At 55.1% G+C, this 13,356-nt stretch overlaps 2 protein-coding genes across 16 annotated transcripts in view; one reads left to right on the top strand and one right to left on the bottom strand.

The window, feature by feature from the left end:
- The window catches only part of ARSG (arylsulfatase G), a 90,903-nt gene extending 87,756 nt beyond the window's left edge, over nucleotides 1–3,147 (top strand). For all 5 annotated transcript variants that reach the window (XM_006092418.3, XM_014458865.2, XM_023756932.1 and 2 more), the window contains one exon: nucleotides 2,139–3,147. In XM_006092418.3, coding sequence (XP_006092480.1) covers nucleotides 2,139–2,482 — 344 coding nt within the window. In that variant the 3' untranslated portion in view covers nucleotides 2,483–3,147. The remainder of the gene's footprint in view (nucleotides 1–2,138) is intronic.
- WIPI1 (WD repeat domain, phosphoinositide interacting 1) overlaps nucleotides 3,148–13,356 on the bottom strand; it is a 27,786-nt gene continuing 17,577 nt past the window's right edge. For 4 of the 11 annotated variants that reach the window (XM_023756941.1, XM_023756937.1, XM_023756943.1 and 1 more), the window contains 7 exons: nucleotides 12,946–13,038; nucleotides 12,200–12,270; nucleotides 11,247–11,378; nucleotides 8,370–8,534; nucleotides 7,547–7,654; nucleotides 6,805–6,923; nucleotides 3,148–3,686 (listed from right to left, as the gene is read on the bottom strand). In XM_023756941.1, coding sequence (XP_023612709.1) covers nucleotides 3,367–3,686; nucleotides 6,805–6,923; nucleotides 7,547–7,654; nucleotides 8,370–8,534; nucleotides 11,247–11,378; nucleotides 12,200–12,270; nucleotides 12,946–13,038 — 1,008 coding nt within the window. In that variant the 3' untranslated portion in view covers nucleotides 3,148–3,366. Of the gene's footprint in view, nucleotides 4,352–5,005; nucleotides 6,392–6,804; nucleotides 6,924–7,546; nucleotides 7,655–8,369; nucleotides 8,535–11,246; nucleotides 11,379–12,199; nucleotides 12,271–12,945; nucleotides 13,039–13,356 lie in introns of those variants that run through there. The other 7 variants (XR_002830127.1, XM_006092415.3, XM_023756939.1 and 4 more) reach the window with 7 other exon arrangements.

The raw sequence follows: 13,356 nt of genomic DNA, 5'->3' as shown, positions 1-13,356 counted from the left end.
TAAGGAGTGTGGGTCTTTCTGTTCCCTTAAACTTGTGGAGGTTGGTTTTCCACGTCGTTGGGACTGGCTCTCGCAGATTTGGTCCTTCGTTGGGACTGGCTCTCGCAGATTTGGTCCTTCATCTTAGGTAAATGCCTCGGTCGTGGGCCGTGGTCTTTAATCCTAGCACGGAATGTTTCTGAGGCCTTTCTAATGGCGTTCACACTCTAAGCCCGTCTCCCCCATGTGGCCGCATAGAAACGCCCGCTGAGCTCTGTCTGCTGGAGCCCGTGTCCTCTGTGCCCGCAGGTCAGGGCTCAGCCCATGACTCTGAGGCTTCCCCTCGCTAGTTCCCTCTTACCCAGGATTTTGCTCAGCCGTTGTCCTGAACTCTGTCCCCTGACACCTCAGGCCAAAGGGACCACAGCTTTCTCCTCAGGTGAGCTGCTCTGAGCCACACAGCCTGGGGACGAGGAGTCTTCCCAGGGGAAATCGTTTAAACACAGACCCAACCCAGTGTGGCTTCCTTCTCTCAAGGATCAGAGTCCCTTTAGGTTGCTGCCTTTGCATTGGTTAATTTCTAGTGCCCTCAGGGTGTGTTTTTATTTATTTTCTTCTTTTTTCTCTTTTTTTCTCTTCAGGGTGTTTTTTTAATACGTTGCCTAGAATGCATAGTTGTTATCTATAGGAAGGTTAGTTGTATGCAAGCTATCCCACTATTCCCTTAATGGGAAGTCTTTAATTTTTTGTTGCTGTTGTTAATCCTCACCCGAGGACATTTTTCCATTGATTTTTAGAGAGAGTGAAAGAGAGGCGGAGAGACAGAGAGAGAGAGAAACATCGATGTGAGAGAGACACATTGATTGGTTGCCTTCCACACCCCAGACCAGTCCAGAGCTGGGGATCGAGCCTGCAACCCATGTAGGTATCCTTGACTGGAGTCGAACCTGGGACCCTTCAGTTCTTGGGCTGATGCTCTATCCACTGAGCCAAATCGGCTAAAGCAAATATCTTTAATTCTCACGAGAGGAGCCCATCCCAGCCTTCACGTGATTGACGGCCAAACCTCACGTGACCCCTCTTCATTGTTGATTCAACCCCAAACTCCAGGCAAAGGCAGTGACTCTCTCAGCTGAACAACCTGAATCTGAGTCACAGGAGGAAAACCATTAAGGTCGGTTCCCTCAAGGCCACGCCACCGAGTCATTCTTGTCACTCGAGATTTCAGATGTCAGCCCTCTCCACAGGGGACTAGGATGGAAGCCGGTGCCCAGGTAGCCCGGCTCTGGCCCCTGGGGGTCTGCCTTCACTGACTGGCACTTCGGTGTGACGCTCTCACCTGGGTAATAAAGGGGGTGAGGAGAGGTCATCGGCTGGGCCATCCTAACCACACAGCTGCGCTTCCCATCAGCATGTAGGAGGAGCCGTGGAAGAAGCTCTCTCACACCTCAAAGCCAGAGCAGCTCTGCTTCCCCCAGCAATTGGATTTCAGTTTCTGACTTAGTCACGCTTGGCCGCTGAGAAGCTCCGAGTCGAAGGAGGTCTTTAGGAACTAACTCCCGTTGTTTCCTTCCGAGGGCATCCTTGGCCTGCATTCTTTTTGTTCATTCAATTGTATTCTATTCATTTGTGTCAGATACCTTAACTGCTTACTTGCATGGAAAAGGCAAACAAAAAAAAATGTCATCTGAATCATTAACAACCAAGGATGCTGCCATCGCCCCAGGCCCCTGGCCCTCCTCTTTGGGACTGCCTCCACAGCCAGACTGATGCAGACAGCAACCTCCACTTCAGCCCGCAGTGGCAGGAGTCACCTTGTCTGCCTGCCTGATGCTTAAAATCGAATATATTTGCTATCCAAGAAATCTATTTTAAAACAAATTTTACTCTCAGAGGGCGGAGATGAAAGACATTTGAACGCATGTTCTACTGGCTCTGAAGGCAAGTCCAAGGAGAAGTTCCGGATCATTCCGGACAGCAGGAGCATTGTGGGATGAGCACGCAGATTCTCAAGGTCCTTTCTTGGACAGGGAGGGCAATCATTTGAATAGTCAGGTGCTGGTGTGTTTGAGTTCATTTACAGTCAGTCACAGGTCTCCCCTCTGACGACACGGCTGGAGTTGGGTTTGACGGGGCCCTTGTTGTCCCCCTCTCTCTAGGAGGAGCCAGAGCCTGCGACGGGAGTGTGGGGCCTGCGCGGTCTCATGAGCCCCCCCTTATTTTCAACCTGGAAGATGATGTTACGGAAGCTGTGCCTCTGGACACGGGCAGTGCGGAGTACCAGCGCGTGCTGCCCCAGGTCAGGGAGGTTCTTGCCAACGTCCTGCATGACATTGCTGGGGACAACGTCTCCAGAGCGGACTACACGCAGGACCCGGCGGCAGCTCCCTGCTGTGACCCCCACCAGACTGCCTGCCGCTGCCAGACCGCCTCCCAGCCCATGTTCCCAGGAGCAGGAGCAGCAGGAAATGAAACGGCAAGTGCACATCCACCCTCTTTCTAGTGACGTACGCTTTATAAGTCTCGGGATTTCGGCGGGAAGCCACCACCTTGCATCCCCCACTGTCCCGTCTGCATGATGGCTTGGGAGGTCAGCTGCCAAGAGCTGTAACGGGGACCCTACGGGCTCAGAGGCAGCCCAGGGTCAAGGCCCGGCTTTTGAACTTGGGCCATGACTTACCCTGCCTTGCGAGCTGATTTTGAGGATTCGGTAAGGCAGTTCGTGAAAGTGCCAGGCATATTACCTGACACGTGAGGCAGGCACTTAATTCGTTTTAGTCTTCTTCTTCTTCTTTTTTTAATGCACCGTTTCACTGGTCATTTTAGTAGAGATTTGTGCCAACTGGTATCTAGGCAACGCTTCTCCATCTTTAACACGCATATGAATCACCGGGAGCTTGTGAATGGACCGATTCTGACCCGGGAGGTCTGGGTTGGGGCCTGACCACCTCCATCTCTAGGCCACCCTGGGGTGCTTGGGTGGCGTGGGTGTTGACTAGACAAAGTGAGCGGTTCCAGGTCTCCAAGCAGAAGAGCCCACAGATTAATCCATGGCCCGACCCGCCACCCCGACCCCCTTTAAAGGTCAAATGGCTGTGTTTTAAAGACTTGAGGAGTTCTTCCTGCTTCCTAAAACCATGAAGAAATAAATTTTCAGAGCCTTAAAAATGCATTGCCATGATTTTATTATTAGTGTCCTAAATGGGACTCAAAGGTAGTACGTGATTTATTCCAATCACTGCCAAAAAAAAAAAAGTACTTCTCCTGGTTAAAATAGTCTCTATGTACGTAACATACAAGAAGTACAATTCGAAGACATTTTCCTATAGATACATTTTTACACAGCATACATTGAAAAAGGATGCCGCTTTGAATACAAAATTCCGGCTATAGACCAATATGGTTAGTTAGCATTGACATTATGGCGGTAATATAGTTCCAATAGCAGGATGCGTACACGGCGTCTCCCGTACCCACTGGCAGCCGGGACTGAGGGGGGCTTGCTGAGCAGCGAGCCACGTCCTGTGGCTTAAGCAGGGGGCACCTGGGGTTCCTGCCCCCCACTCTGCGCCCACCATCGCACGCCATTCTTCCACCTTCCTGGTTTTCTCCAAAACCACCTGATGGGGGGTGTCCTGATTTCTGAGGCGCGCGTCTCATCATGACTGCTTCGCTTTGCCCTTCTGGCTTCCGCGGCACAATATTATCTACCGAAATCAAAACAGAATGGCCTTACTCTCCCCAGGAAGAGGCGGCTGAGCAGGCTGCATCGGCAGCAGGTCTGTGCCTGCGGAGTGGGCAGGGGAGGCTGGCACACAGGCCACAGGCAGCCACCCGTCTCACTCAGGCGCAGGCGAGGGTGGCACTGTTTCAGAACATACTGACTGTATAGAAAATATTTGCATGTGTATTGATATGTGTCTGTGGGGTTTTTTAAAAAGGCTCATCTTGTAAACACAGGCTGCTAAATCACTGTTAAAAAGTCAGTAAACCCTTGGCCCAGCCCCATCCTCTTGCCCACTAGAGTAAGACTGGTGTGGGAAGCACGCAGCCGTAAAGGTTGGCTGGTTACCGAAAGGGAGGCTGCCCGTCCTCCTGAAAGGGGGCTGCGTCTTTCTAAGGTACCAGAGGCGATGCATTCTCTCGTCTTCATTTTTCCAGGAGCAAAGTAAACCCATGGAGATGAGAGTGAGCCGACCCAGGGACGTGTCAGTATGTATTTTTTAAAATGACCCATGTGCTCACGGCATCCAGGCTAGCCCGCACTCACATCTACAGAAGGGATTTTGCCCGAGCTGAGACCAGGATCCTCTCACTGTCCTGGCAGTGTTTAAGGAATGTGGGTAGAGATGTGGATTCTGGACAGATATGTCTATCAAAGGCAAAGAACAGAGGCAGAGAGAGGAAGGCGTCTCGAATCTCCAGCTGAATGTGATTGTGGGAGAGGCATGGCCGGGATGGTCCATGTTGAGAGCGCATCCCGGCAGCCGCTCCTTTCTCTGGCCCTTGAGCGGGGAGATGGGGAACCGCCTGCTACTGTGTCAGTGTCTCGTAGGAACAGGACCCTCTCCTCCCCATCACCCGACACCTGCTGGCGTCTGACAGCCGATCTAGGGAACCTCGCTCGGTGGTCTCACTCAGGGGAGCCTGACAGAGTTTAAACCATCTTTCCCTCCTTAGGCAGAGCCCAGGCGGACAGGCCTCTGGGCCAGTTCTGAAGCATCTCCATGGTTTTTGTTTTTACTCCAAACAAGTGCTCTGCCCCGTGGACCTATTATTTTGTACAGGTCTAATCTTTGGCAAAGGACCACCTCCTGCATGCTGACATCTGAAGTACCTGATTCTGTAAATATAAGGGGTGGCAAAGTCTACTCTGATTACAGTTAAGAATCTACTAACCTTTGTAGCAGTCACAGACTTTGACCAAAGTCACTGAAAGGGAACCTCAGTTTTATCCCCAACTGCATCTGACTTGCTCTGGTTCCCAGAAGATGCGACTTCGGGTAAATAACCACCAACTTTTGGGTGATGGGAAAAAAAAAACCTTTACGGTTGGTGGGGCGTGAGAACCCAAAGGCAAGGCACCTGGCACATCGGAGGCAGCAAGCCAGCAGAGGTTTTTAAATTTATAACAATTAGTATTTTTAAGAACCACCGCTTTCCACCCCTAAACTAAAAACCTTCCTTGTTGGCACTGTATCCGGGGGCCGGCCGACTAAGAGCCAGAGTGTAAATCTCACCCTGCAACCTCTGCCCCTGTGGGATCTCACACAGCCCCCAAGCCATGCACTGGGGGTCCCACAACACCCCCCCTTTTTTGTAGTGACTGTGCTTACTAGGTTGTCCTTATGGGTCTATGCAAGCCAGAAGCCAGACCTGCACAACATCCTTTTGCAAAAGGAATCTCCACTGATAGAAAGTGCTGATCAGGAGACAACATTGCACACCAGGACCTAAGGGGCCCTGTAGCAGTGCCCAGTGGCCGTGGCTCTGCCTCCGGGTCCCTCAGCGGACTCCCCAAGTCTCGGCCCAAGCGCTGCTCCTGTCTCTAACCGATTTCAGGTCCACTATCTGGGCTGTCCTTGAACTGAAGCTCACAAGAGGCATCTATATGTTGCCTTAAATGGAAGCTTGAAGAATCAGAAGCGAAGGCGGCCATGGCCACCCAGGGAGAGGACCTGCTGTTTGTACAGGGGTGCTGGAAGCCAAGCCCAGCGCCCAGCGCCCAGCCAGCCCGTGGCCCTCGCTGCCAGGACAGGGGAAGCAGGATGCTGGAACCCCAGAGAGCTGCGGGCGGTGGGGGGGGGGGAAGGGCAGGGGGGGTGTCTCTCCACAGGGGCTGGCCATGAGTGAACAAGGACTGTAGCTGCTGCCGCTGAGGCTGGGGTCTGCCCTGTCGGCTGGAGGGCAGAGCAGAGTGGCCCAGCCCTGTTAGGTCACCATCTTTTGTCCAGAGACCACAGCGTTCTGCAAAAGCACCCTCAGGAGCCTCAGGAAACGAAGAGTGCACCCAGCAGCCAAGACAGTGCTAAGGAAGCCAAGTCAAGGACTCCGGCCCGGAGGTAGCGAGCGAGGCCACCAGACCACCTGGGTTAGTGTTTGTTACTCGGTGCTGCCGTGTGGAGCGCCACCTGCGGGCTGGTCTGCAGAGAGGGCGGCGCGCAGCACGACCAGCACTCGGGCCTCTGGGCATTAGGAGGGTTAGCTCTACACTAGCCGATGGGGAAAGGGCCCGCGCCTCCTGCCCCAGGCGAAGGCTTCCCTGGAAGCACACAGACTGAGCCGCTCTCTTAAGGATTCCTAATGCTCACAGGGGGGAATTCATTCTCATCATCAAGACACACTGGTCCCGTGGCAAACTCGTGTTCGGGAATAACCTCTCCGCGGAGCGCCCCGCCGTCCTCAGAGTAACCTGGAAACCAAGAAGGAGGCGTGAGAGAAGCCATGGGGTCTCCTCTTGCGCCACGACCCAGGGCAGGACCTCAGAAAACGGGGGGCCCGGGGACCAGGGAGGCCGCCATCCACTGTGGGGAGTCGAACTCCCCACCACGGATCGTCTCCGAGCCCCGAGAGCCGGGCAGGCTCCTCTCACCACCTCCCACCCGGGCGCCTAAAACCTCCCAGTGGTTTGCCAACTCTCAGAGGCCAAGGGTTAACTTGTTAGGGAAACGAGCCAGTGCCCGGCCTGCCAGGTTCAGGGAGCTGCCTGTCGAGGCTCCTCCCATGGCCTCTGTATGGCTGGGGAGAGCGCTCCCTCCGCAGGTAACAGTGAAGGGGAGGGGGGAAGGGCCCCTGCTAGGCATGTCCCCACCACCAGCCGCTCACCTGGCACCGTGGAGGCGGAAGATGCGCTTGGTCTGGCTACTGTCGCTGCATAGGACTGAGGTAATGAAGGTCTGAGGTCATTTTCTTTATTCTCTTCCGTGGTTCCTGAGCCAAGCAACCTAATGGCAGCAGTTAAGAGGGAGAAGTGCGATCGTCACGCACCCAGGAGCCCACGAGAGAAGCACCAGGGAGCTCACACCCAGCCCCTCAGGGCCCTGCTGCTGGGTCAGTGCGGACACGGAAGGGACCTCGATGGCCAGGGTCAACCATGCGACTCACAATGACCCCTTCCTTTTTAGTGTTTAATAAGGGAGGACTGGCGCTCGGCCTTGCCCGGGTCACTCGGGTCACTCAGGCAAGGACTCGAAGATGTGCTTGCAAGAGGTGCTCCGGGGGGAGGGGCGTGGGCAGCTCAGTGTCCTGTCCACAGCAGGAGCGGGCCATCCTGTGCTGGGGCGTGGAAGTCACGAGAACTTTCCAGTTCCGTTCGGGAAATATTTTTGAGCCCCATCACGCACGAGGAGGGAGACGGTTGGGTGTCATTCACTTTCCCAGAAGCACACAGCATGGTGAGCTTGACACTCGGCCTGACACTGAGCCCTACTCGGAGCAGGCGCCCCCTAGAGGTGCGTGCCGGGATTGCCGGTGAAGGAGAAAGGAAAGCGAGAGCACGAAGATCAAGCTCCTCATTGTTCCTGGCCCAGTGGTGACTACACAACCAGCTGCAAACTAGCAACCCCACCTGTGAGTCTTGATCAAGACACACTCTCCTCCGTCCTGAGGGTCCAGGTTGTAGATGTAAAGGTGTCCGTCGGAGGATGCGACCAACAGCCTCGGCAGTTTCTGGATCCTAAGAGCCAAGTGAAACGCCTGGTTACAACAAAGGTGGGTCACGGGCCGGCCTCCGACGACCAGGCCTCGCTCCCCAACCGCCGCCGACTTCTGCCACCAACAAACCCTTAGCCCGCTGGGCCCGGGTTCTGGGTGTCTGGCTGTTTTCTTTGCATTCTGACCTAGTGATCTACCCTGAGGGTTAATTCTTGTCTTTGACCATAATTGTGTGGGAGAGACAAAATGACGTGTGTCCACACAATTACTCCAGGAAGAGCTGTTGCGAAAACAAACAAAACATGAGCTTACCTGAACGGGATGGCACCTCTACCTTTAACAGTGACAGAAAGAAGAGTGGAAAGTTGGCTTGCCTCTTTGCTGGCTCGTGTTATGGAATTTTTAAAATGTTTAACGCCTTTAAACTTCTTAGGGAAAACATCTGTCATCCCCATAGGTGTCTAGGCCTTTTTACATAATTACCCCATAGGTGTCTAGGCCTTTTTACATAATTACGTAAACACAGACACTGTTTTTGGGACAGTGTGGCCATAAATTCCCTTGCCAGCGTCCAGCTGCCCCCTGAGAACGCATGTTATAACCAGGCAGCTGAGGCGAAGCTGCAGGGTTTTGATTTTGCTCACCCTTCCTCCTGGCCTCCTTCTCTTTTCTTTTTTATTTTATTTTTGGGGGCATGAATGTGTAGCGGCGTTGAGAGTGGGTGGTGCCCTACGTACGTGGAGAGGGTGCAGATGTTCTTCTGTCCGGAGAAAGTCAGACGCCCGGTGGCGAAGGCCCTGTCCTGGTTCATCATGTCTGACACCTGGGCGGGGAGGTAGGTGGAAGCTGCCATGAACATCTTTCCCATGTAGCCGCTCCAGGTCGCAGGCTCCTCGGGTCGGCTGGGGGAGCAACGCACAGGCACAGGCGTGATGAGCCGGAGCTGCAGGCACCGGCATCCATGCGACAACCCACACCCTGACACACGGGAGCGGCCCTTACCCTCACCCTCGCCGCGGGAGGAGGAAACCGCCTCAGCGTGATGTCCTGCCCCCCAGCACAGCCCGGGACACAGTGTCCTGGCCATGCCGAAAGGGCAGCAAGCGCCCATTGTCCCTCAGAAGGGCCATTACAAAGCTCTTAAGAGGTTCCCAGTGTTACACTTTCCTACATCAAAAACGTTTCATCTGGTGATTCGTCTGATTTCTAGGTTCCTGAAAGGGGGTGAGGGGAGATGGGATCGCTCTCTGGACTCTGTAAACAGGCTCAAGCCTGCCCTGCAAGCTCAGTGTGCGGCCTCGGGGCCAGATGAGTGGGAAGCAAACCTCTGGGCAAGACGGTTGGGCGGTGTTTGATTACAGCCCGGAGCGCCCCGTACCCGGAGCTTCACTGGGGTGCAGACCATTCGGAGGGGCCTGGTGCACCCCCTGCAGTCGCCAGAGGGGTGACTGCTCTGTTGCTGAGGCAGGTGAGTGTGGACGGCTCACAGGCACCTGTCTCGGCTCCGGCTCCGCACAGTGAGCAGCAGGGACCAGGGTGGCCACGCCTGCTCCGAGGTGCTTGTCTGGGGACCAGATCCAGGCGGGAAACACGCACCACGGCTCTGGGGTCTGTTTCTCACTCTGTTCCCGGCTGGCGGACCCCCTGTTCTCATCTGAAAGTGCCAGCCCTCCCAGGCGTACTGCTGTCGTCCCGGCTCCACGCTCTTCCTGGAGCCCTGTGCTCAGGGTTGGGATTTACCAAGAGCTACCGTGTCCAGGTCCTGCATTCACGGTGGAGACACAGCCCAGGAAAATGACGATAAGACAGCACGAGCAGTTTCTGTCAGGTGCCAATGAAACACCTCCCCGCCCGCCTTGCAGGGAGACGGTGGGACCGCGGGAGGAATGTGTGAGGTGCTCTATAAACGGAAATGCACCTCTTGGTGCAATCTGTGACTCTTCTATGCGGTCCCCTGCTAGTCTCTCTGACCAGTTCATCCTCTGTCTTCTCAATGGACCGGTCTCCTGCATACGCCCCTGGGGACATGGCGCTCCCTCCTCAGGCAGCTTTATTCCCAGAGGCCACCACTCCAGAGCCTCCTCAGTCACACCAGCCTCAGAGACGCCATCTAATGAAACAGCTGTGCTGTGTGCCAGGCGCTGTGCTAGGCCCTGTGCATACTCCCCTGCTCAGCTGTCCCAGCGAGGTGACCATGATTATCCCTGTGGTGCAAACTTGGGAAATGGGAACTGAGCGGAGGAGGGACTCTGCCTCTCTCTCCTCTCTGGTCCTGGAGTGGCTACGGCCTGTGCCATTACCGCTGACGCCATCACCTGCTTTCTGAGGGGGACTGAGCTGATCGCTAACCCTTTGTGTTTCAGTTTCCCATCATGACACTTCAGAGAAGTGTCAGGAGACCCAAGGTGTCCCACATCCCCCGAGGAAGGTGTGAGCCATCTACCCAGCTACTGGAGCGGGATCTTGACCTTGGGAGGCGGGCTGGGCAAGGTTACACTGCCACGCACGGTGGCTGGGTGGGAGGACGCCTCACAGCTGTGGTGCTTCTGAGGGTAAACGCCCGCAGGAGAGGACACGGGCACACACGTGGCACTTAGCCCTGTGAATTCACGCTCACGCGACCGCAGGCAGGAGTCTAGCAGCGGCCCCGAGACTCTGCCCCTGGCCCCCGGCCCCTGCACCTGACGGTGTTGAGAGCAGTGACGGTCGAGGGCCCAGCTGGCTGCAGGGAGGGAGATCACCCAGCTGGGCTCAATCGAATCACCTGCGCCCTTAAAGCACAGAGCTTTCTCGAGGGCTGCAGGGAAGGCAGGCAGAGGGGGAGCCGGGGAAAGCCAAAGCCCGAGAAGGAAGCAACACGGATGAGTCTGGGAGGACTTTCAGCTCCAGATGCGAACGCGGCCGGCCGCCACTGGGATGTCTGCCTCCTGAGACCGAGACAGAGCCCCCAGCCGTCCCGACAACCAACCTACGGAACCGTGAGGTACGCCCGCTGGCTGTTTTATGTTTGTGGTACTTTGTTATAGCAATCATAGGGCATGAATACGCACGGCCCCGGCTGCAATCTAACACATGCTCTCGACTGCCGACCTCACCCACGCCTGCAGTCACACACGGGCACTGACAGTGCTCGCCTCGCACTCCGGGGTGGGTAATGGCAAGGACTGTATTACTAGGTTTAGAGCAACTTAAAATATTAGCCTGCTCTATCTGGTCAAACATTCAATCACTAGTAACTCACCCCTAATGCCTGGGCAGGGCCAGGCCAAATGATTTCGGGTGCGGGACCTTACATGACCTCACCCGAGGTCAAGGAGCTCATTTAATCCTTACAACAAGCCTCAGGTGTGTAGACCATGCATCTGAACCCCAGTCCAGAAAGATTAAATGACCGCCCCAGCTGGAGCGTCTCTGGACGTTGCCTCCACGCATCACATCACTGAGCCTTGGCTCACACCCCCCTCGCCACTCTGAGAGGACACGACAAGTGAGGTCAAGGTTGTGGCTTTCAGAGAGAGAGGGAATCGCATGTGCTGTCCGTGGCCGCCAGCACAGGGTCCTCGGGGCCCCATCCTTCCGCCGAATGAGTGTGTGACGTCTGGCGCCGAGCTTACCTGCTGGCGAGGTGCTCCAGCTTGAAGATGTGCACGGTCTCGGTGTTGCTGGAGGCGCAGAGGAACTGTGAGTCCATACTGAAGGCCAGGGAGCTGATGGTCACATACCTAGAACGCAGAGCAGCGTGGGGACTGGTGAGCCAGGAAAAATCAGCCAGGAAAAAATATCTCGTCGGCGTTGGGCATTCGTTAGAAATTGATGTTGGAAAGGTCCCTAAAGGGTCATGGTCTCAGGCAGGAAGGAACAGGGGCTGCTCCTTCCAGTCACCACGGAGGTTTTCCAGCTGCTCTCTGCACCGACTGTCAAGCCCTACAGCCAGCGGGACCCCAGACCGTCACACCGTCCTATTTCCACAGAAAGGGATCAGAAATTGCTTTTGGCCCTAACCAGTTTGGCTCAGTGGATAGAGCGTCAGCCTGCAGACTCAAGGGTCCCAGGTTCGATTCCGGTCAAGGGCATGTACCTTGGTTGCGGGCACATCCCCAGTAGGGAGTGTACAGGAGGCAGCTGATCGATGTTTCTCTCTCATCGATGTTTCTAACTCTATCCCTCTCCCTTCCTCTCTGTAAAAAATCAATAAAATATATTAAAAAGAAAAGTGTGTGTATATATATATATATATATATATATATATTTTTTTTTTTTTTTTTTAAGAAATTGCTTTTGGATTGTGACTCCCTTGCTCTCTCGTTTCTCCTTTGCTGGCCACCCAGCGACACCCACCAAGGACTCCTGTGGCTGAACCCCCGTGTTAAAACGGCATCTTCACTCTCAGGTGTACTGAGCAGTGAGCGGGCCTCTAGGTCAGTTACCTGAGAGAGCACAGTTCTGCCCCGTCTGGGGCACAGAGAGGCGGGCACAGGTCTGCCCCTCCCCGCCTCTCCCCAGATGGCTGCCAGCCACTGCACAACTCTGTGGGCACGTTAAAGTGGGTTTCACAGTGAACACACACCTTTTCATTCCTCTCCGAAACTCATAGAGCTTCTGCCCTTCAGGTACGGAGAACACCCGGATGACCGTGCCCTGGAAAAGAAAGCGGGTGGACGTTTCATACCGTTCATGGCTTCGCACAGACACGTCTCTTTAGAAGACGTGTTTTTATTGGCGCTGAACATCTGTCCCGGAGAGGAAGCACAGAGTGCTGGGCGGGGAGGCCTGTCTGTTTGCATATGTGCCATAGAAGCAATTCTCGGGGCGTCTGTCTCCCTTTTCCCTCCCACCCCAGCCCAGGGCTCGGCGTGTGTTCACTCAAAGGGCTCTGGCTTCCTGGAATGGTCAGTCTCTGCCGGTCACAACAGACCTATTCTTCGTGGCATTTGAAAATTCAACTTGCTCACACTCCCTGATTATTCCCGTCAGAAGAGCTCCATCTGCTAACTAGCAAAGCATTTCGTTTATACCACACTAATGAGAGGCAGCCTCTGTCTGTACCTGTGATGGGCACACCCGCTTCTCAGTAAGACAGCAAGTTCTGGTGCAAAGTATCTTGCATCTTGCATAGCGCAGGCCTCTGCACTAGTGAGTTAACAGAGGCATCAGTATGCCACACCATGCCTGATAGGCTGCTTCTGAAGTGAATTCTGGGCGGGCCCAGAGGCCCGTCAGTCCTGGTGTCACCAGACACGAGTCATCAATCACCACCCAGCGAGCCCCGCAGGAGGAGAGCCGGTAAAGACGCTGAGCGCTGAGCGCACTCACTTTCTCAGAAGCGCTCGCCAGCTTGGAGCCCGAGGCGTTGAAGGTGATGGCGGCCAGCGTCCCCTCGTGGGCCGCAATCGTGCAGACTGTTTTCTGTTGGTGAAAAGGAACAACGGGTATCGATGCCGGGAAAGAGGGACGATGGATCGCCCCTCCCTCTGCTTCCTCTTTCCCTCCAAGACACCCTCCCTCACTTGCCAGTTGCCCGTCTCTCTTTCCAGCAGACCTTTCACATGGCAGCTGTCCATGTGCTCTAGTGTATCCAGACTCTGCCTCAAGGGCCACTCGTTTCTGTCCCTTGTCCTGCCCTCGGGAAGATGGACAACCAACGGTGCCCGGTGTGGGGTGACGGCGCAGTCGTGGCCCTCCCCAGTGCATCTTTAGGGGGCTTCCCCTTGCCGCCTGCCCCGC

This window comes from Myotis lucifugus, unplaced genomic scaffold (genome assembly GCF_000147115.1).
Source record: "Myotis lucifugus unplaced genomic scaffold, Myoluc2.0 scaffold_100, whole genome shotgun sequence".
Lineage (NCBI taxonomy): Eukaryota > Metazoa > Chordata > Mammalia > Chiroptera > Vespertilionidae > Myotis > Myotis lucifugus.
The sequence above is the reverse complement of the archived record's forward strand: the minus strand, read 5'-3'. Positions and strand labels throughout refer to the sequence as shown.